Raw genomic sequence first — 23503 nt, 5'->3', positions numbered from 1 at the left:
CTTAATCCTTTTTGCAGTGCTGGGTGCCATAAGGATTCTCAGAAGGTTTAAGGAGCATAATCAGCTCCCAAGTTGGTCTGCACAGTGACAAAAAAGGACAAAGGGCTCTGCCTGCATCTGAGGGTCATTTGGTCACGGCCAGCTCTGTCTCGGGGAACAAAGACCCTGTCTGTCATCAACCTTCCTGGCTAAGGCGAGGGAATGGGTTTGGGACAGTAGAGTGTGGGCACTTGTTCTGGCTGGAAACTTAGCCTTCAAAACAAGATTCCAGAGGCAGAGTTTGAGACCCAAACAGAAAAAGGAAATGCCCAGTGTTGAAGTACTCAGAGCGGAGGGGTCCCGAACCGTTTGATTGTAAGCACAGTGTTGGGTCCTTACGCACTTTTACAAAGTTGTTTTCAGAGATGCGGAAGCCGATGGTCCCCACTTTCTCTTCCTCATTGGAGTTCCCTGGAAAAGAGCGTTCCCAGGGACACATGATGTGACGGGGCCACAGCCCCACCAGTGTCCTTAAGAGGGAAACCTGTCAGCAGAGGGGACTGATCAGCCCGGGCTGATCACATGGGCTATGCTAGGCCAGGATCTGCAGAAACCGATAGCCTGCCCTTAAAACTCCCAAGTCAGACCCGGTCGGTCATGGTCCTGGCTTCACTAGCCAGTCTCAGTCCCTGGCTTCATCTGTTGGGGCCAACGCGATGTTGTTTGTGAGATGGAGAGAATGGCATTGCCCCTGCTACCACCAGGGTGGCTTCAGGATGAAATTCAACACGGGAAGCACCCTCCCCCACCCCCATGGACCAAGAGGTGATACTATTAGAGTTATATGGGTTTGTGGTTTCCCCTTACTGTCTCCACTTCCTTCCTGAAACCCTGAAAGAGGCTTCGCAGGAAAGGAAGGGTCTTTCAGATGCCTGAGTGCAGCTGGGAATGGCTGTCCCCAGTTAGCCAGGCTGGTTGGAGCCCAGGGTGATTTGGCTGGGTTGTGGGTTTGAACCACCAGAGCTACTGAGGCATAGCTGGCCCACTGCCTAGTGCTGCCAGCCATCCTACAAACGCCGCCATGGCTCATCCCTGGGAGACGCTCCAGCATTGAACAAAAGGGTTGCCGGGTCTTGTGCTGATCAGGACAGGCCACTCTAGAGTGATCTATCGTCATATTGTAAGGACAGATCTGGGTCTTGTGCCTCCCAGGGACCCTGAGCCCAGAATACACATGACAGGGCCCCAGCCCATGGGCACTGGCCCCTCGTTAGTATTAATTACTCACTTACGTGAAATGCACCTGCTCTTGAAGAGGGGGACAGCCAATGATTAAAATAGTTGAGGGCAGGTCACCAGGCTGTTTTAGGCTCCATTAAGAAATGACTCTGAGAGGGTTATTTTAGAGCAAGGGAAGGGTCTTCCTGTTTCAGGGGCTCTGTGCCTGGCTAGCATCCCCCCCACTCTTGTTGTTGTTGTTGTTGTTGCTTTTTTTTTTTTTTTGAGATGGAGTCTCGCTTTGTTGGCGAGGCTGGAGTGCAGTGGCGCAATCTCGGCTCACTGCAACCTCCGCCTCCCAGGTTCACACCATTCTCCTGCCTCAGCCTCCTGAGTAGCTGGGACCACGGGCATGTGCCACCACTCCTGGCTAACTTTTTGTAATTTTAGTGGAGACGCGGTTTCACTGTGTTAGCCAGGATGGTCTCAATCTCCTGACCTTGTGATCCACCCACCTCGGCCTCCCAAAATGCTGGGATTACAGGCGTGAGCCACCAGCCAGTGCCTTATTTTATGGAAACCCCAGCCTACTCCAGCCACCCAAGAACCTTCATTAAGTGGCTTTGAAGTAGGAACGGCTACTTAATTTGCAGGGATCAGCACAAAATGAAAATCAGTAATTTTCAGAAATTAAGATGTTAACAGCAGAGCATTCAAGCAAGCATTGGGGACCCTTCTGAGTACAGGGCCCTGGCTGTATAGTTTGTACACAGCCCAGGTCTGGACAGAGTGCAAGACAGCTGGCTTGCAGCATGTGAGTGAACTGAGTCACCCTGCCCTTTGTGGGAGTTGATGTGCATCTTTTCTAGGCTGTTGGTCTGGCAGGGCTGATGACGTGAGCGGGGCTTGCCCTGGTCTGGACTGAATGTGATACACTGCGACAAGTTGAAGGGAAGGAGATTGGAGTAGGGTGCTCCAGGCAGCATCATCTCTGTACAACAGGAACTCCCTGAGTTTGGACACATGACTTGATCACCTGTCACAAGGTTCAAAGTGAAACCCAGAAGGCCAGGCAATGATGCATTGAAACTGTTAGTACTCAAGTTTAATGGCATTTTCCAATACCATTAAAAACTTTTGACCAGGTGCGGTGGCTCACGTCTATAATCCCAGCACTTTGGGAGGCCGAGGCGGGCAGATCATGAGGTCAGGTGATCTAGACCATCCTGGCTAACATGGTGAAACCCCGTCTCTACTAAAAATACAAAAAATTAGCCAGGCATGGTGGCGGGCACCTGTAGTCCTAGCTGCTTGGGAGGCTGAGGCAGGAGAATGGTGTGAACCTGGGAGGTGGAGCTTGCAGTGAGCCGAGATCGTGCCACTGCACTCCAGCCTGGGTGACACAGCAAGACTCTGTCTCAAAAAACCAAACAAACAAACAAAGCAAAAACAAAACAACCAACTTTTTTATAGATATGATGTCTTGGTGTGTTGGCCAGGCTGATCTTCAACTCTTGGTCTCAAGTGATCCTCCTGCCTCGGCCTCCCAAGTTGTTGGGATTACAGTCATGAGCCACTGTGCCTGGCCTCCAACACGATTTTTAAAATTTTGATATATCTATGATTTTGCATTATACCTGTTTTGTTACTTCCGTTACAGAAAACTGACCTGGCTGGGTGCCGTGGCTCACGCCTGTAATCCCAGCACTTTGGGAGGCCGAGGTGGGCGGATCACTTGAGATCGGGAGTTTTAGACCATCCCGGCCAACATGGTGAAACCCCGTCTATACTAAAAATAAAAAATTAGCCAGGCATGGTGGCGGGTGCCTGTAATCCCAGCTACTCAGAGGCTGAGGCAGGAAAATCACTAGCCGTGATACAGAGATTACAGTGAGCTGAGATCGTGCCACTGCACTCCACTGCACTCCAGTGCACTCCAGTCTGGGCCACAGAACAAGACTCTGTCTCCAAAAAAAAAAAAAAAACAAAAACAAAAAAAAACACTGAACTTAATAACCATGAGTGTACAAGGAGAAACCAAATCAGGGTGAAATAATTTGTGCCTTGTTTTCTTTACCTTTGACTTTCAGCCTCATGCATTCCTGCAAACGCTTTGCACTTGGCAAACCTTATGAAGACCTTAACTTTTCTGTTTTAAGTGAGATTTCCAAGTGAATTTAAGTTGTGTGGCAAAGGACACTCCCTTTACTGGAGAGCAATTGGTATCTGAAGAGAATGAGGTAGAGGTTGCTAAGGAAACCCCTGTTTGCAATGTTTGGTTTACATAAATTATTGAGGAATAAGAAGAATAAGTTTATTCTTTCTTCCAGATGGTAAACTGGAAGGGAAACATGTTAGTGGGTAAAGTGAGTCATGGGCCATGGGACGCTCAGATGGAACAGGGCTGTGGGATGCCTCTCTCTCTCTCTTTTCACTTGGGACCCCTTTCTAATTTACCTCCCAAGCCTCAAAAGACAAAACCCTCTTATCTGTTTAGGCAGGAACAGATATACTTCCTCTGGGTGGATGGGTAGGGGAGGGAAGGAGGAAGTTTGCGGAAACTGAAAGAGAACTTTTTTGGGGGGAGAGGGAGAAATCTCTTATTTAATTACAAAACCAAAATATCATTTGTAATGCCTTCCTTCTCATACTAGTCTTAAGAAATTGATATGTAATTCACATACCACAAAATGCAGCACTTTAAAGTGTGCCATTCTCTGGTGGTTTTTGTTTGTTTTTGAGATGGAGTCTCACTCTGTCACCCAGGCTGGAGTGCAATGGCGCGATCTTGGCTCACTGCAACCTGCGCCTCCTGGATTCAAGCCATTCTTCTGCCTCAGGCTCCTGAGTAGCTGGGGTTACAGGCACCCACCATCATGCCTGGCTAAGTTTTGTATTTTTTGTAGAGATGAGGTTTCACCATGTTGGGCAGGCTGGTCTTGAACTCCTGACCTCAGGTGATCTGCCTGCCTCGGCCTCCCAAAGTGCTGGGATTACAGGCGTGAACCACTGTGCTTGGCCTTTCCCTGGTGTTTAGTGTATTCACACAGTGGTACAACCATCACCACTAGCTATTTCGAGAACACTTCATCACCCTAAAAGAAATGCCATACCTGTTAGCAGTCAACCCCACAATCCTCCCATCCCCCTCAGCTCTTGTAATCACTGAACGTACTTTCTGTCTATACGGATTTGTCTGCTTTGGACTTTTCGTCCGAATGTAATCGTGCAATATGTAGCATTTCGTGTCTGGCTTTTGGCACTCGGCATGGTGGGTTTTTAACATTTTTGTTGTTGTTGTTTTGAGACAGTCTTGCTCAGTCACCCAGGCTGGAGTGCAGTGGCACTATTTTGGCTCACTGCAACCTGTGCCACTCTGGTTCAGGCGATTCTCCTGCCTCAACCTCCCAAGTAGCTAGGATTACAAGCACCTGCCACCATGCCCAGCTAATATTTGTATTTTTAGTAGAAATGGGGTTTCACCGTGTTGGCCAGGCTGGTCTTGAACTCCTGGCCTCAAGTGATCCACCTGCCTCAGCCTTCCAAAGTGCTGGGATTACAGGCGTGAGCCACCACGCCTGGCTCAGCCTGGTGTTTTCAATATCCATTCATGTTACGGCCTGTATCTGTACTTCATCCCTTTTTATGACTGACTCCTTTTAATGACATAATATTCCATCATATGGATAGACCGCATTTGGTTTCTCCACTCATTGGTGGATATCCGGGCTTTTGGTGGTTTTTCCTAATTTTTGGCAAAAGGGACTTGTTGACACCTAATGGAACTGCAGGAGTCCCAGAGCTGGGCCTTGGTTTTGGGGAAGACTTAACCCAGAAGTTAGGGAAAGGTTAGCACAGTATTTGATGTTCCTCATGAAAAACGCCATTTTCTGTGGTGGTAGTTGTTGTTATTGATAGAGATGAGGTCTCACTGTGTTGTCCAGGATGGTCTCAAACTCCTGAGCTCAAGTGGTCTGCCCACCTCAGACTCCCAAAGTGCTGGGATTGCAGGAGTGAGCCTCTGCAGCAACCCCATTTTCTGAGTTTTTAATTGTTTCATCAAAAAAGTAGGAAGCCCTCATATTATCTGTTTATCTGATGTTAATAGAGCTTTTTTAGAATTAATGTTTACATAGATATCTTTTTTCATCCTGTTTTCATCTTATGATGTTTTTGTATGTAAAGTGTGCCTCTTCTACACGTTATATGGGTGGGTCATGTTTTTGTTTGTGTTTTTTTAAATTTAGTCTCACTAGCTCACTTTCACTTGGAGTGTTTAAGTTCACTTTTGTTCAATGGAATTTCTCATGTACGCTATTTGTTTGTGTGTGTGTGTGTTTTTTTTTTTGGACAGAGTCATGCTCTGTCACTCAGGCTGGAGTGTGCATTGGCATGATCTCGGCTCACTGCAACCTCCGCACCCCTCCCCCGGTCCCAGGTTCAAGTGATTCTCCCACCTTAGCCTCCGACTAGCTGGGATTGCAGGTGCGCGGCACTGCGCCTGGCTAATTTTTTAAAAATATTTTTGGTAGGAAGCCAGCGTGCCCAGCCTATTTCTCTCATCTTTGTTTCTTGTGCCTCCTTTCCTGCCTTCTTTTGGATTAATGGAGGGATTCTTCACATTTCCTTTCATCTCTGTTGACTTTTGGCTACATCTTTTTTGCTGTATGTTTTTAGTTGTATATGTTTTCTGTAGCGATTGTTCTAGGGATTACAACAGACACCCTGACTTTTCACAGTGCACCTGCAGTGCTTATGACACCATTTGTGCAATAAGGCAGTCAAAAGGAATGAAGCACAGACATGGGCCACACATGGCTGAGCGTCAAACTTTATGCCAGGTCCAAGCAGCCAATCACAAAGGCCCACATATTGTATGATTCCATTTATATGAAATGTCCAGAATGGGAAAATCCAGAGAGACAGGGAGCAGATTACTGCTTACCCAGTTCTGGGGAGGAAGGAAGAATTGGGAGGGGTGATGACTAAGGATAACAGAGTTCCTTGCTGGGGAAATGAAAATGTTTGAAAATCAATTGAATTGTGGTGATGGATGCACCGTTCTGTAAGTATACAAAGAGCCACTTATTTTTATCTATCTATCTATCTATCTATCTATCTATCTATCTATCTATCTATCTATCTTATCTTATCTATCTATCTACTTACCTACCTATGTATGTATGTATGTATGTATCTATCTATCTATCTATCTGTCTGTCTGTCTGTCTGTCTGTCTAGGAGACAGTCTCATTCTGTTGCCCAGGCTGGAGTGCAGTGGCACGATCTTGGCTCACTGTAACCTCTGCCTACTGGGTTCAAGAGATTCTCCTGCCTCAGCCTCCCAAGTAGCTGGGATGACAGGCACCCGCTACCACACCCAGCTAATTTTTTTGTACTTTTAGTAGAGATGGGGTTTCACCATGTTGGTCAGGCTCGTCTCAAACTCCTGACCTCAGGTGATCCACCTGCCTTGGCCTACCAAAGTGGTGGGATTACAGACGTGAGCCACCGTGTCCAGCACCATAAGATAGATTTATATTCACCTTTTAAGAAACTGCCAAAATGTCTTTTGGAGTGGCCATGCTGCCATGTTCTCCCCAGCGTGGATGAAGGCTCCATTTCCACACACCCCCGCTTGATATTGATGCGACATCTTTTTAATGTTGAACATTTCTGGATAACACATGCAGCGTGGCTTTCTTTTGCATTCAAAGTGCTTCATATCCCTCGGCAGCATTTGAAAGATTTCTTCATATGGATTGTGTGTGTATATTTTTGCACATTTATTTCTGAGAGTTTTGTTTTTTGGGAGTGTGCTGTTGCAAATGGGATGTTTTCTTTTTTTTTTTTTTTTTTTTTTTTTTTTTTTGAGACGGAGTCTCGCTCTGTCACCCAGGCTGGAGTGCTGTGGCCGGATCTCAGCTCACTGCAAGCTCCGCCTCCCGGGTTCCCGCCATTCTCCTGCCTCAGCCTCCCGAGTAGCCGGGACTACAGGTGCCCGCCACCTCGCCCGGCTAGTTTTTTTTTGTATTTTTTAGTAGAGACGGGGTTTCACCGTGTTAGCCAGGATGGTCTCGATCTCCTGACCTCGTGATCCACCCGTCTCGGCCTCCCAAAGTGCTGGGATTACAGGCTTGAGCCACCGCGCCCGGCCTGCAAATGGGATGTTTTCTTCTGTTAACTTTTCTAACTGCTTGTTTGTACATAGGAAGACTGTTTCAGGCCAGGCTTGGTGGCTCACACCTATAATCCTAGCACTTTGGGAGACTGAGGCAGAAGGACTGCTCGAGCCCAGGGGTTTGAGACCAGCCTGGGCATCATAGTAAGACCTCGTCTCTATTTTTTTTTTTTTTTTTTTTTGAGACAGGGTCTTTCTCTGTCGCCCAGGCTGAAGTGCAGTAGTGCATTCCGGTTCACTGCAACCTCCATGTCCTGGGTTCAAGCAATTCTCGTGCCTCGGCCTTCAATTCAATACTCGTGCCTCTGGTATTACAGGTATGTGCCACCACACCCGGCTAATTTTTGTATTATTAGTAGAGATGGGGTTTTGCCATGTTGGCCAGGCTGGTATCAAACTCCTGGCCTCAAGCAATCCGCCTCCCTTGGCCTCCCAAAGCGCTGGGATTACAGGTGTGAGCTGTGCCCGGCCCCATCTCTATATTTTAAAAATTAAGAAAAAGGAAGGCTGCTTAGTATGTTACTTTTGTACCTAACTCCTTAGCAAAATCTGCCTCCTTTTTAAGAGTAAATATAATTATTTCACCTCCTGCTTTTTTCTTAAATGTCTTACTTTCCTTCTTGCCTAGTTTCATCAGCTAAGGCCTCCAAAATAATTGTGGCAACAGAGGGCATTCTTTTGTTCCGCAGGTTAATGGAAGCTTCCATTGCTTCCATCCCCTACAAATGATGCTGGGCTTTGGCTTGATAGGTGTGTGTCTGGGTGTAATTTCCTTTGTCGTGTGTAATTTAAGGAAGTATCCCTCTTTCTAATTTGATAAGTTTTTAAAATAAGTTTTGTAGTAAATTTTGTCAAATGCCTTTTCAACATCTACGATGATTGATTTTTCTTATAGCATATTAATATAAATGAAATTAGGCCGGGTATGGTGGCTCACGCCTGTAATCTTAGCACTTTGGGAGGCTGAGGCGGGCAGATCACAAGATCAGGAGATCGAGACCATCCTGGCTAATATGGTGAAACCCTGTCTCTACTAAAAATACAAACAATTAGCCAGGCGTGGTGGCAGGCGCCTGTAGTCCCAGCTACTCGGGAGACTGAGGCAGGAGAATGGAGTGAACCCAGGAGGTGGAACTTGAAGTGAGCCTGGATCATAACACTGCACTCCAGCCGGAGCAACAGAGCGAGACTCCATCTCAAAAAAAAAAAAAAAAAAAAAAAAAAAAAAAAAATATATATATATATAAAATGAAATTAAAAGATGTTCTAATTTTGAACCATCCTTGTCACACTGTACAAGTCTCACTTGGTTTAGATCACTTTTTTTTTTTTTTGAGATGGAGTCTCGCTCCGTCGCCCAGGCTGGAGTGCAGTGGCCAGATCTCAGCTCACTGCAAGCTCTGCTTTCCAAGTTCACGCCATTCTCCTGCTTCTGCCTCCCTAGTAGGTGGGACTACAGGTGCCCGCCACGATGCCTGGCTAATTTTTTTCTTTGTATTTTTTAGTAGAGATGGGGTTTCACGCTGTTAGCTAGGATGGTCTTGATCTCCTGATCTCATGATCTGCCCGCCTTGACTTCCCAAAGTGCTGGGATTACAGGTGTGAGCCACCGTACCCAACCAGTTTTAGGTCACTTTTTTTTTTAGGCCCCAGTGGGGTTTATTTGGTAATACTTTATTCTGGATTTTCTTACATTGATTTGTATGTAAACGTCTTACCTTGTTTTGTTTTAGAGATAGGGCCTTGCTCTGATGCCCAGGCTGGAGTGCAGTGGTATGATCATAGTTTATTGTAATTTCGAACTCCTGGGCTGAAGTGATCCTCCTGCCTCAGCCTCCTAGGTAGCTGGGACTATAGGCGCAAGCCACCACACCCGGCTAACGATGAAATTTTTTTAGAGACAGAGTCTTGCTGTGTTGTCCACGCTGGAGTTCAGTGTACATTGTAGATATAAATATTTATTGGTCTTTCCGCTGGAATCATTCCCTCTCCCATCTGTTTCAAATTCATGCACAAGTACTCCACCCACACCCCCCAGTTGCAAAGTATTGATGTTGTCCAACCTGCCTTGAGAAGGGAGAACTGTTTCCCTCTTTGTATGTCTGCTGGCGTCCAGGCTGCTGCTGTGTTTTTGGTAAATACTTGACCCACAGAGTGTGGGAGGCAGGCAGGGAAGGCTTCTGCTTTTCCTTTCTGGACCAGAAATCATGGATCCATCAAGCATATTGAGAAACCAACAGGTCAGGTGGCTGCACACGCTAGTTGGCATCTGACTCTTAAATTGCTCAGGGGCCCCTGCATACCAGTGATTTGCTTTGCTTTTATTGCAAAAGCAGAAGTGGGGGTTGACTGAGCTTGGGCAGCCTTGGGAGGCAGACAAGCCTGCATCAGCACCATCCTGGCCGTTTGTAGGTTGTATGACCTTGGGGGAATCTTCTCAACTCTGTGAGCCTTTGTTTCTTCTCTCATTAAGTAGGGATCATCCATTCCTCATTGGACTATTGTAAGGCCTAAGATCAAACTTGTAAGGCCTAAGATCAAACATCTTTTTTCTTTTTGAGATGGAGTCTCGCTCTGTCACCAGGCTGGAGTGCAGTGGCGCGATCTCAGCTCACTGCAGTCTCCGCCTCCCAGGTTAAAGCAATTCTTGGCCTCAGCCTCATGGGCAGCTGGGATTACAGGCGCCTGCCACCACGCCCAGCTAATTTATTTATTTATTTTTTTTGTATTTTTAGTAGCGACGACGTTTCACCATCTTGGCCACGCTGGTCTTGAACTCCCAACCATGTGATCCACCCGCCTCGGCCTCCCAAAGTGCTGAGCCACCATGCCTGGCCCCCAGATCAAACATCTTTCAAGGCACTTGGAGAAGTGCCTGGGCTCCGGAGTCTTGAGGCTGTAACCATAGTAAAACACTTAAATCACAGCTGCTCTCCCTTCTCTCTTCCCTCCAGTGTGGCAATGTGGAGGACCAACCTTCTCGTTCCCATTCACCCTGGAGTTCTTTCTTGTAAACTTCATCTGGCACCTGCTGCGCTGTGCAGGGATTCATTGCGGGGGGAGGGGAAAGGGAAGGGGGGGAGTAGGGCAGAGGTCAGGGATGGTCAAGTCTGGCCTTCAGCTTGCCTCAGTCCCCATGGCTGATGCCTTGCCCTTTACTCTGGAATCTGGACCCTACAAGCTCCTACCAAAGGCTCAGTGCAGAGAGGGCTCCAGGGCACCCCCTATCGGTGAGCAGATTCTGTAGCCGCCCGCACCTCCCCATCTCTTGAGTGGATGATCAGCCCCAGTAATCCAGAGACACATTCTTGGATTCTGCCAGCTTTATTTTTCAGTTAAAAACTCAAAGGAAAAAGTTATATCCCAAAAGAAAGTAAAAAACTTCCAATGCTGTAGCCTGGGGGCCTGACTTCACAGGTACCCCTACCAAAGCGGAGGCCCTCCCCAGAGCCTCCTAAAGCATTCCGTCACAGTGTGTCTACCCCAGAGAGAAAAGCTCCCTCCCTAGGCTTCTGATTAACGGGCTTGGGGCCATCAGTTCCCCTCAAGGAAGCTCCTGCCTCAGAAGACCCCTGGATCAGGCAGGGAAAACCAGTACCAAGCTGCTGAGGGCCTGGCTTCGTGTCCCCCACCACACAGTCAGTGTTCTGAAGCGGCTTCCCAGATGGCTGTTGAATAAGTGAGTAAATATCTTGGGCATGAACAGGGGCCACACTGTCTCCTGGTTTACAGTGGAGGTGTGGAGGAAGGGGGAGAATTACCCAGACCAGTGGGAGAGTTTCCCCCAGAAGTATTTTTGAGCCCAGTGGCAAAGAGCTCTTGTTTCCTGCGTTTGAAGCACGTGCAGTTCTGAGTTTCCCGGCATTCCATGCTGGTTATTCTCTCCCAGCCATGAATCTTGCCCTTGCCAAGGAACTGGAATTGGAGTACAAGGTGAAGGGGTTTGAAGTCTTTGGCAGCCTAATGCTGGGTTGGATGAAATCTCAAACTGTAAAGGAGAGAGAAGAGAAGTAAGACCAGGCTATGGGCCCTGGAGGAGAGGGGCCCCTGGCCCTCATTATTAATAGGACAACTCCCCATCTACTCCCATCCATCTCCCTCTCCCCTTTTTGTAAGAGCAGTGGGCATGGGTCAATGAGTCCCTATACCTGCAGGGCCTTTGCAGGCAGTGGTGCTAGGCCCAGCCTGCTGAGTTCCTTGGAAATTGAACAACCACCTGTGGAGGGCTCACTCTGTGTCAGGCTCTGCTGCCAGCACCCCGGACACAGAGAAGACCAAGACACGGTTCCTAGCCAAGGGGAGGGTGGAAGCTTAGCACACGATGATTTGAGAGCTCAGGATGCATCCAACCCACAGTGTGGGCTAAAGGGAGCTCACTATGTGGGTGAGATCTTCAGTACAGCATGCAGTGGAGGCCGTGACGCAGGGCTCCTGGCCCTAGAGGTGCTGCTCTGCTGTGTCACTGTCAAATGTGGTGGGCAAGGGCACAGACTGACACTCAGAGCTACCAGGTTAAGGAAGTGCCCTTCTATCCCTCATCTGCTAAGAGAACTGTTTAAAAGATGGGCTTTAATTTTTTTGAGATGGAGTCTCGCTCTGTCACCCACGCTGGAGTACAGTGGCTCACTGCAACCTTTGCCTGCTGGGTTCAAGCAATTCTCCTGCCTCAGCCTCCTGAGTAGCACCTGCCACCACACCTGGCTAATTTTTATATTTTTAGTAGAGACGGGGTTGGGCCAGGCTGGTCTCAAACTTCTGACCTCAAGTGATGTGCCTGCCTTGGCCTCCCAAAGTGTTGGGATTACAGGAGCGAGCCACTGTGCCCAGCTTTTTATTTTTTTTCTGTCGCCGAGACTGGAGTGCAGAGGTACGATCTTAGCTCACTTCAACCTCTGCCTCCTGGGTTCAAGTGATTCTCCTGCCTCAGCCTCCCAAGTAGCTGGGATTACAGGCGTGTGCCACTATACCCGGTTAATTTTTATATTTTTAGTTGAGACGGGGGTTTCACCATGTTGGCCAGGCTGGTCTCGAACTCCTGACCTTGTGATCTGCCTGCCTCAGCCTCCCAAAGTGCTGGGATTACAGGTGTGAGCCACCTCACCTGGCCAGGAAGCACACTTCTATCCCTCATCTGCTAAGAGAACCGTTTAAAATATGGGGTTTAGGTTGCCTTTTCTGCCATCTCTTTCTACTACATTCTGGTTCTTTTTCAGATATATAATTTTCAGTAATTAGTCAATTAGCTGATTAGATAAATTAATTACTAAACTACACATTTAGTAATTAGTAATTTTAATAATTTCTAGTTCCCTGCTGAAATCTATAATCTGTGTCTAATAAGGCTACTATCTGAGTCCTGTGTGTCTGTGGCTATTGTCTGTCTGTGCTAGTTTTTACACTTAGAATTTTATCTCCTTATGTGTTTGGTTTTATAACTACGGTGTTCATATGTATAAAGTTTATCATCACATCACCACGCCTAGCACAGAGGTGCTCAATATACATTTCTACTGTAAAAAATGTTAAATGTGGTTAAATACATGTAAAATTCACCATAACCATTTTAAAGTACACAATTCAGTGTAAGTACATTCATATTTTTGTGCAACCAATCTCTGGAACTCACTGAATCCTGCCAAACTGAAACTTTATCCCCATTAAATAGCCCATTACTGCTCTCTCCCAGCTCCTGGCAGCCACCACTGTACTTTGTCTCTAGGAAACTGGTTACTCTAGGTCCTTCAAATATGTTTTTGTGACTGGCTTGTTTCACTTTGTATAATGTCCTCAAGGTTCATCCATGTGGTAGCGTGTCAGAATTTCCTTCCTTTTTAAGGCTGAATCATAATTGACTGTATGGAGAGACCACATTTGTTTATCTGTCAGTGGACACTTGGGTTGCTGCTGTCTCTTGGCCGTTGTGAATAATGCTGCTATGAACATCGGTGTATAAATGTGTGAGACCCTTTGAATTTTAGGGGATACATACCCAGAAGTAGAATTACTGGATTGTACAGTAATTCTTTGTTTTGAGACAGAGTCTCACTCTGTCACCCAGGCTGCAATGCAGTGGTGCAATCTTGGCTCATTGCAACCCCCGCCTCCCGGGTTCAAGTGATTCTCATGCCTCAACCTCCCGAGTAGCTGGGATTACAGGCCCGCACCATCACGCTTGGCTAACTTTTGTTTTGTTGTAGAGATGGGGTTTCACCATGTTGGCCAGGCTGGTGTCAAACTTCTGGCCTCAAGTGATTCGCCTGCCCCAGCCTCCCAAAGTGCTGGGATTACAGGTGTGAGCCACTGCACCTGGCCGATTTTGAACTTTTTGGTGAATTGCCATACTGTTTTTTCTGTTTATTCTCCCAGTAAGAGTACACAAGGGTTCCAACCGCTCAACATCCTAACACGTGTTATTTTCTGTATTGTTTACAGCCATCCTAATGGGTCTGAGGTGGCAGCTCCATGGAGGCTTTGTGGTTTTTTTTTTTTTTTTTTTTGAGACAGAGTCTTGCTCTGTCACCAAGGCTGGAGTGCAGTGGCAGGATCTCAGCTCACTGTAACCCCTGCCTCCTGGGTTCAAGCAATTCTCCTGCCCCAGCCTGTTGAGCAGCTGGGACTACAGGCGTACACCACCACTCCTGGCTAATATTTGTATTTTTGCTAGAGACGTGGTGTCACCATGTTGGCCAGGCTGGTCTCGAACTCCTGACCTCAAGTGATCTGTCCACCTTGGCCTCCAAAAGTGCTGGGATTACAGGCATGAGCTGCTGTGCCCAGCCTCTCCATGTGGTTTTGATTTGAGTTCCCCTAATAATTAGTGATGTTGAGCATCTTTTTACGTGCTTATTGCCCATTTGCATATCTTATTGGGAGAAATGTCTATTCAAGTCCTTTGTACATTTTTGAACTGGGTTGGGTTTCTGTTGTTACACTGTGAGAGTGCTTTATGTATTCTAGATGGGAACTCCTTATCAGATACAATTTGCACATCTTTACTCCCATTCTGTAGGATGCCTTTTCACTCTGTTAATAGTATCCTTCGATGCAATCCAGTTTGTCTATTTTTCCTTTTGTTCATGTGCCTTTGGTGTCATATGTGTCATATCAAAGAAGTCATTGCCAAAAAGGAAGCCCTCCTACTGTGTTTTAAGAGTTATATAGTGGCCAGGCACAGTGGGTCACACCTGTAATCCCAGCACTTTGGGAGGCCAAGGCAGGTGGATCATGAGGTCAGGAGATCAAGACCATCCTGACTAACACGGTGAAACCCCGTCTCTACTAAAAAATACAAAAAAAAATTAGGCAGGCGTGGTTGCGGGCACCTGTAGTCCCAGCTACTTAGGAGGCTGAGACAGGAGAATGGCATGAACCAGGAAGCGGAGCTTGCAGTGAGCCGAGATCAAGCCATTGCACTGCAGCCTGGGCAAGTAAGCAAGACTCCGCCTCAAAAAAAAAAAAAAAAAAAAAAAAAGTTGTATAGTTTCAGCTCTTAAAGTTAGGTCTTTAATCCATTATTGAGCTTTTCTTTTTTTTTTTCCAACATGGTATAAGGTAATGGTTTAACTTTGTTCTTTTGCATGTGGATATCTAGTTTTCCCAACGCCATTTGTTGAAAGACTGTCCTTTCCCCAATTCGATAGTCTTGGCATCCTTACTGAAATCACTTGACCATATGTGTAAGACTTTCTTTCTAGACTCTGTATTTCATTCCACTGGTCTATATGTGTGTCTTTATGCCAGTACCACACTTTTGACCACTGTAGCTTTTAACAGATTTTGAAATTTGGAAGTATAATGTGTCCAACTTTGTTCTTTGTTTTCAAGATTGTTTTGGCCATTTGGGGTCCCTTGAAATTGCATATAAACTTTAGGATGGATTTTTCTATAATTGAAGAAAAAATGCCACTGGGATTGCGATAGCAATTACATTAAACCTGTAGATCACTTTGAGTAGTATTGACATCTTAATGATACTAAGTCTTATAATCCTTAAATATTACATGCCTTTACATTTGTTGCACAACCAGTCTCTGGGACTCTACATCCTGCCAAAGTCTGCCTCCTGGTTAAGTTTATTCTTACTTTATTTGATGCTATTGTAAACGGACTTAAAAAAAAAAAAAGATGGTGTCTCACTATGTTGCCCAGGCTGGAGTACAGTGGCTATTCACAGGCATAATCATCATCAAAACTGATAGCGTCGACCTCTGAGGCTCAAGCAATCCTCCTGCCTCAACCTCCCAAGTAGCTGAGACTGTAGGCATGCACCACCATGCCCAGCAGGAATTGTTTTCTTAATTTCCCTCTTGGATTGTTGACTGTTAGTGTGTAGAAATTGCAACCGACTTTTGTATGTTGATTTCGTAATCCTGAAACTTTGACAAATTATTAGTTCTAACTTTTTTTTTCATGCAGTCTTCAGGATTTTCGACAAAGAAGATCACATCTGTTAACAGATAATTTTACTGCCTCTGTTCCAATTTGGATGCCTTTTCTTTTTCCTTTCTTTCTTAATAGCTCTGGCGAGGATTTCCAGCATTATGAAAGCAGGCATCATCGTTTTATTCCTCATCTTGGAAAACTTTCTTTCATCACTGAGTATGATGTTAGCTGAGGGTTGTTTATATGACCTTTATTATGCTGAGGTCATTTCTATTTCGAGTTTGTGTTTTTTAATCATGAAAAGGGTATTAAACTGTGTTAAATGTTTTTTCTGCACTAACTGAAATAGTGATGTGTTTAACAGAATGAAGGAATGTGTTATCTTACACTGATTTTTATATGGTAACCATCTTTGCATTCCAGGAATAAATCTCACTTGATCATGGTATATAATCCTTTTTATGATGCTGTCAAATTCTCCTTACGAGTATTTTGTTGAGAACTTTTGCATCTGTATTTATGAGGGATATTACTTTATTTTCCTCTGGTTCTTTGTCTACCTTTGGTATCAGTAATGCTGGCCTCACAGAATGCGTTTGGAGGTATTCTTTCCTGAGTGTTTTGTAAGAATATGAGCAGGATTGGTGTTGATTGTTCAAATGTTTGGTAATTCACCAGTGAAGCCATCTGATCTTGTGCTTTTCTTTCTTGCCAAGTTTTTGGTCACTGATTCAATCTCCTTGGTAGTTATATGTCTGTTTTTCTATCTTCTATTTATTTCTGCTCTAACTTTTATTATTTCCTTCTCCTATCTTTGGGTTTAGGCTGTTTTTTTTTTTTAATAACTTAAAGTAGAAGGTTAGGTTGTTGGTTTGAGAGCTTTTCCTTTTTCTTTGAGAGAGGGTCTTGCCATATTGCCCAAGCTCGTCTAAAACTCCTGGGTTCAAGCAATCTCCTGGCCTCGACCTTCCAAGTAGCTGGGATTATAGAACAGTGTCACTGTGCCTGGCTGCTGCTGCTTTTTTTTTTTTTTTTTGTGGGTGAGGCGGGAGGTAGAGTCTAGCTGTGTCACTCAGGCTGGAGTGCAGTGGCACAATCTCAGGTTACTGCAACCTCTGGCTCCCGGGTTCAAGTGATTCTCCTGCCTCAGCCTCCCAAGTAGCTGGGATTACAGGCACCTGCCACCACGCCCAGCTACATTTTATATTTTTAGTAGAGATGAGGTTTCACCATGTTAGCCAGGCTGGTCTCAAACTCCTGACCTCAGGTCATTTGCCCACCTCGCCCTCTCAGAGTGCTGGGATTACAGGTGGAGGCACTGTGCTCAGCTGGCTTCTTTTTTAATGTAAGTGTGTACAGCTACAAATTTCCCTCATAGCACTGCTTTTGCTGCCTCCCGTAAGATGTGATGTTTTGTCTCAAGATACTTTCTAATTTTCCTTTTTTTCCTTTGATCCACTGGTTTTGTAGTATGTTGTTTACTTCCCACATATTTGTGGATATTTCAGTTTTCCTTCTATTATGATTTCAGTCATTTAAAATGTATTAAATCTTGCTTTGAAGCCTAACATACAATCTTTCCCCAAGAACATTCCATGTGTACTTTTGAAGAATGTGTATTCTGCTGCTGGGTGAAGTTATCTGTGTGGTAGGTCCAACTGGTGTATAGTATTATTCACGTACTTTGTTTCCTTCTTGATCTTCTGTCTGGATGTTTTATCCATTATTGAAAGTGAGGTATTGGGCCGGGTGCAGTGTCTCAGGCCTGTAATCCAAGCACTTTAGGAGGCCAAGATGGGTGGATCCCTTGAGGTCAGGAGTTCGAGACCAGCCTGGCCAACATGGTGAAACCCTGTCTCTACTAAAAATAGCCGGGGCTACTCAGAGGCACAAGAATCACTTGAACCCAGGAGGTGGAGGTTGCAGTGAGCCATTATCATGCCACTGCACTCCAGCCTGGGCAAGAGTGAGATTCCATCTCAAAAAAAAAAAGTGAGGTGAAGTCTCCTACCATTATCATAGAACTATCTATTTCTGCTTTCATTCTACAGTGTTTGCGTCAGTGTTTGCTTCATATATTTAGGAGCTCTGAGGTGCGTTGCATGTACATTTATAACTGGTGAATTGACTGTTATCGTTATCTCTTATAACGGCTTTTGACCTTAGGTCAATTTTGTCTGATATTAGTATAGCTACTCCTTCTCTTTTTTCATCCTTTCACTTTCAACCTATGTGTAAGTCTCTTAGTCTTTTGATTGTGGAATTCATTTGTATTTTTAAAGATTATCGTTCTGACGCAACTCACTAACCTGGTGACTGTGTCATGAGGCCCACAGCCAAGGACTGCGGTGAGCAGTTGCTGTGGGAGGACGCCAGCACGCTACTTATGGGACTTCCCGATGGAGAAGCACTTCCTGGTGCCACGCCGTTCATTGTTTTCTGCATGGCTTATGGTTTGCTTTCTCTCTCATTTCGTCCCTTTGTGTTTAATTGATTTTTTTTTATTGTGATACACTTAGAATTCCTTCTCATTTCCTTTTATGTACATTCTGTAGATATTTTGTCATTACCAAGGGGATTACATGAAGCATCCTGAAGTTATAGCAATCCATTTTAAACTAGTAAGTACGATCACATACAAATACCCTACTCTTTGACAGCTCTGCCTCCCTCCTACCTTGTTGATGTCACACATTGTATCTATTTTTAGAGACAGGGTCTCACGCTGTCACTCAGGCTGGAGTGCAGTGGCATTATCATAGCTCAGTGTAACCTCAAATCCCTGGACTCAAGCAATCCTCCTGAGTAGCTGAGACTACAGGTGCATGCCACCATGCCTAATTTTTTTCAATTATATATTTAACAGATTTATAGTTATAAATGTTTTAAATGCAATAACAGATATGAATCAAAATTACAATACAGGTCTTGATATGTGGCCTCAAATTTCCACCTAGCTTTTTTTTTTTTTTTTGACTTGAAGGACTCCCTTTAGCATTTCTTGCATAATGAACTCCCTCAGCTTTTGTTTATCTAAGAATGTCTTAATTTCTCTGGTTGGGCACGAGGCAGGCAGATCACGAAGTCAGGAGTTTGAGACCAGCCTGGCCAACATGGTGAAACCTCGTCTCTACTAAAAATACAAAAATTAGCCGGGCATGGTGGCGTGCACCTGTAAGCCCAGCTGCCTGGGAGGCTGCACCACTGCACTCCAGCGTGAAGGACAGAGCAAGATCCTGTCTCAAAAAAAAAAAGAATAAAAAGCATCTTAATTTCTTTTTCTTATAAGAGTTCATAATATGTCTTTATTTTGTAATTTACAATCACCTTTTAATTTGTCCTCCAAAAGTTAATTATAATTGGTGACTGCTTTTCTTAGATACTTCTCTGGTGTCCAAGAAAGGGGAATAATTTAGCCCTTGATTTAAAAACCCCTAAGGGAGTGAGAGGACCTTAACTGCAGATACTATTCCATTGTGATGCTTTGGCTGTAAGTCTTCTCTGTTGTCCTCCCCAGATGTTTTGTTGATGGCTGAAGTAGCCGACAGTTTTGTATTTACACGGTCAAAACAGCGAGCGCTTCTGCTTGATTCACAGATTCTCCGAGGTTCCCGTGCAGCCATACCACCTCCTGTCTTGGCACTTCATAGTTGTCTCATTGAGTCCAAGGCTGCCTCCTGAGGGTCTAGTTGGTAGACCATGAAGTTGATTCCTGCTTTAAGCCTAGCTCTGCCAGCAGTTGTCCTATATTCTCACCAGTCACATTTTTGGTACTGGAATGGTGCTTTTTATAGTACACTCATAAGTGGATGCTGAAATCACAACCTGGCTATTTGGATGTCCAACCAATGCTTTATGCTGCTGAGTCCTTGGCACTCACCACCCCGTGCCGGAACTCACCGGAGCTCACATGTGTGGTGCTACCTTGTTTCTCTGTGACTTTTTGTTTTTCTGAGACAGGCAGGTCATCAAGCCTTGACCTCATGGGTTCACCATCTCAGGCAGAAGTGTGGGAGCGTGAGCCATTGAGCTTTGAGTTCTTGAGACGGAGTCTTGACCTCATGGCCGTTCAAGCCATCTCACCTCCTGCAGCCTCCCTGGGAAAGTGCTGGGGCTAGTAAGTAAGCGGGGTGAGCCAGGATGGTCCGATCACTGACCTCGTGGCCCTCTCGGCCTCCCAAAGTGCTTTACAGAGCTTTGAGTTCTTTATATATTCTAGAGATGAGTCCTTGGTCTGATAGGTGGTTTGTAAACATTTTTCCAAATCTGTAGCTTATCTTTCTATCTTCTTAGTAGAGTCTTTCAGACAGCAAAAATATGATCTTTCTTGCAAATACTCTGCCTCTGTGGCAGGCAAGCAGCTACAGACTACATAAATGAATGTCAGTGGATCCCTTGAGTAAGTGTCATTCGTGGTAAACGTATCTCTAGACAGATCAGTGCTGAGAGGCTATTTCATTCTTAAATAATAGTTGAGCAGGGTATACACACTAACCTCATGTTTATTTTCTCTTATTCCACTGTTTTCTGCTGTTGCTGGTGGGAGATGGATTATCAACATGTTCTTCCTTCTTTCCACTCTCTTCAGTAGCTTTTAGGACCTTTGTTTTTTCCTGCAATTTTGTTCTGATGGGTCTTGGTATGGATGCATTTACTGTATTGGGGATTGTGCCTCCTGACTCTAAAGGATCCTGTGTCTGTTTTCCTGCTGGAATTTTTTTTTTTTTTTTGAGACGGAGTCTTGCTCTGTTGTTCAGGCTGGAGCACAGTGGTGCAATCTCAGCTCACTGCAACCTCCACCTCCTGGGTTCAAGTGATTCTCCTGCCTCAGCCTCCTGACTAGCTGGGATTACAAGAGCACACCACCACACCCGGCTAATTTTTGTATTTTTAGTAGAGACGGGGGTTTCACCATGTTGGCCAGGCTAGTCTCAAACTCCTGACCTCAAGCGATCTGCCCATCTCGGCCCCCCAAAGTGCTGGGATTACAGGCATGAGCCACCGTACCCGGCATTTCTTTTAGACATGTTGGATCCTCTTATTTCATCCTCCCTTTGTCATATTTTCCAATTCATTAATTTTCTCTTCTGCCGTTAAGGTTTTAAATGTCTGAACGGCAGCCACTAATTCTGGCATCTGAAGCTCTTGGAAGTCTACTCGTGTTGTTGTCACTGACTTCTATGCCCTTTTATTGGGACTTTGGCTGTGGGAATCACGCAGCACCGGATGAAGGAGCTCTCAGCACGTGGGATCTCGTGCTATCTCAAGGTAGCTAGTGATAGAACTGAATTAGAGGGACACCCTGGTAGTAGGGACAATGGTCAGAGAAGTCATCCGCTGTGTTGATGATGGTTGTGGTATGAGAGCAGAGGGAAAACAGGGCTGAGTATTTACCCTAAACAGTGGTATACATTCAAACCCCTCAAGAGGCTAGGCACCATGGCTCATGCCTGTCATTCCAGCACTTTGGGAGGCTGAGGCAGGAGAATCGCTTGAACCTGGGAGGTGGAAGTTGCAGTGAGCCGAGATTGCACCACGGCACTCCAGCCTGGGTGACAGAGTGAGACTGTCCCAAAAAAGAAAAAGCCCTACCGGCAAATTTTCAAGAGGTGACTTTATGTGGCTCTCTGGACACTTAGCTTAGTAGGGGATAGGGAATCCATTTACACTGATAGAAGGAGCACCTGAGGCTGGGTGGTTCATAAATAAGAGAGGTAATAGGCTCACAGTTCTACAAGCTGTACAAGCATGGCTCCAGCATTTGCTGGGCTTCTGGGAGGCCTCAGGAAGCTTACAGTCATGGCAGGAGGAGAGAGTACAAACACAGAGAGGAGGTGCCAGGGCCTTTTTAAACAACCTACTCTGATGTGAACTAATAGAGCAAGAATGTCCTCCCTGGTGAGAGAAAGGGACTGGTTTTCCCTCTGGGCTGGGGGGCAGAGTGCCAGATGGCTGGGGCAGCTTACCACACTGCGGAGGAGGGGCCAGGGGCACAAAGCCCCGGGCACACAGGTGGATGTAGGTGGACACCAGCTTGCAGGCAGGCTGGAGCTCCCGGGTGCCACAGGCATCCTGCACACACAGGCTGAGGAATGGTGTAGGGTCTACCTGAAATCAGAGGCACCCAGTCACTGTCCACACCCTGGGGAGTGGCAAGAAGGAAGGGCCTAGGCTAGATCAGGGAAAGGGCCTTCTGCACCCCATGGGCCAGGCTTACACTCACCACCCAGAAGCAGTTCCTCAAACTGGAGTGGGGGTCCTCGAAGAAGGCCCGGCAGGTGGGGCTCTGTTCTCGGCAGGCCTGCTGAGTCTTCTCAGTGGCCCTGCAGTCACCACCCACCTGGCAGGACAGACACAAGACTCAGGCCTCCTGCTGGACCATGTGGCTCCCCAACATACACTGGCCTCAGCAGGAGACTTCCCCCAACCCTGGGCCTACGAAGTCCTCTGCAGAGCCATCAGGCCGCCTGCCTCTCCCAGGACACTGCAGAGAGCAGCCCTCAAGAACCTCAGGTGCACCCACTCACCTGCCAGGCCAGGCTGAGCTCCTCCAGGCTGCGGGCCACAGAGCCGTCTGGCAACATCAGCTCATTGCCTGCTTCATTGTCATTGGTGCCTAGAAGACCAGCAGATATGCCTGTGGGGAGGAGGGAAGCTGAGGTGGCGGTAAGAGCCTGTGATCCTCCTGCAGCCACAGCCCTGCTGCCTTGGGACCTGTGTGTGAGATGAGCCGAGGCACACAAGAGCAGTAGAATCCCACCACCTCCACACTGGACTCCTGGAGCCCAGGCCCTGGCTCGAAACCCTCATCAGAGGAGGAAGAGAAAGCGCAGGGGCTCAGGACAGCATGTGTACACCCCTATCCCCTCCCCATGTCCTCAGCTCGAGTGGCTGAAATCCTTTGTGCTCCTTGGCAGAGGGAACACGGAAGGGCCAACTCCACACTGGAGCTGCGTGTCCCAGAGACGGGGCAGAAAGCTCTGGGCGGTCATCTGGACACGGGGTCAATAGCATAAGGCTAGACGAGTGAGGGCACACACGCTGCCATGCTAGAGACGAGGCTGGCAGAGGCTCTGCATGCACAGTTGCTGCCTGTCGCCCTGGAAGCTTAAACTGGTACATCCCAGAGAGACCTTTGTAGGTGGGGCCAACCCTGCTGGGGCCCAGACCCACCATGGTGCCAGAGGCCCAGAGTCAGGCTGCAGAGGCCGGTGGGCACGTCACAGGAGACAGAGACCCCGTCCTCACTGGACAGCTCAATCCTGGGGACGTTCCTCCTTGTCGTAGGATGCAGCTTGAGGTCCGGACAGCTCTCCCCCGGCACAGAGGAGTTGTACAGTCTGTAGGCCTGTGGGCCAGAGGGGACTGGGCAGGAAATCTGACCCACAGCCAGGTGACAAACTTGAAAGTACCATCCCCCTCAGGCGACCTGCCATGGGCACAGGTCTCCAGGGGAGGCTGCCGTGCCTCTCCAGCTCACCTGCAGACTGGGGTAGAAGACGAGGGTCATGTGGTTTAGCTCCATGGACAGGGCCGTGAGCCCTGAGCCTATCCGACTCAGTGTCAGCGAGAATGTGTTGTGAGCAAAGTCCTGGGCCAGGAGGATGCTGCCGCACTGGGCGCTGAGGTCCCATACCTGGCCATCGAAGGTCACCACGTGCTGGGCCCCGGCTACCAGGGCATGATCTGGGGAGGAAAAGCCCAAAGGCAGTGTGAGTGAGGCCAGCTCCACTCACCCACTGC

The 23503-nt window shown here is 46.8% G+C and overlaps 1 protein-coding gene across 1 annotated transcript in view; it reads right to left on the bottom strand.

Annotated features, from left to right (window-relative positions):
- Positions 1-10686: 10686 nt before the first annotated feature.
- The window catches only part of LOC126944566 (uncharacterized), a 153010-nt gene continuing 140193 nt past the window's right edge, over positions 10687-23503 (bottom strand). Inside the window, exons 62-67 of the mRNA XM_050774139.1 lie at positions 23241-23446; positions 22934-23108; positions 22288-22397; positions 21984-22100; positions 21727-21868; positions 10687-11366 (exon numbers count right to left, since the gene is read on the bottom strand). Of these exons, the coding sequence (XP_050630096.1) occupies positions 11362-11366; positions 21727-21868; positions 21984-22100; positions 22288-22397; positions 22934-23108; positions 23241-23446 (755 nt within the window). The 3' untranslated portion in view covers positions 10687-11361. The remainder of the gene's footprint in view (positions 11367-21726; positions 21869-21983; positions 22101-22287; positions 22398-22933; positions 23109-23240; positions 23447-23503) is intronic.

Source organism: Macaca thibetana, chromosome 20, assembly GCF_024542745.1.
Source record: "Macaca thibetana thibetana isolate TM-01 chromosome 20, ASM2454274v1, whole genome shotgun sequence".
NCBI lineage: Eukaryota > Metazoa > Chordata > Mammalia > Primates > Cercopithecidae > Macaca > Macaca thibetana.
The sequence above is the reverse complement of the archived record's forward strand: the minus strand, read 5'-3'. Positions and strand labels throughout refer to the sequence as shown.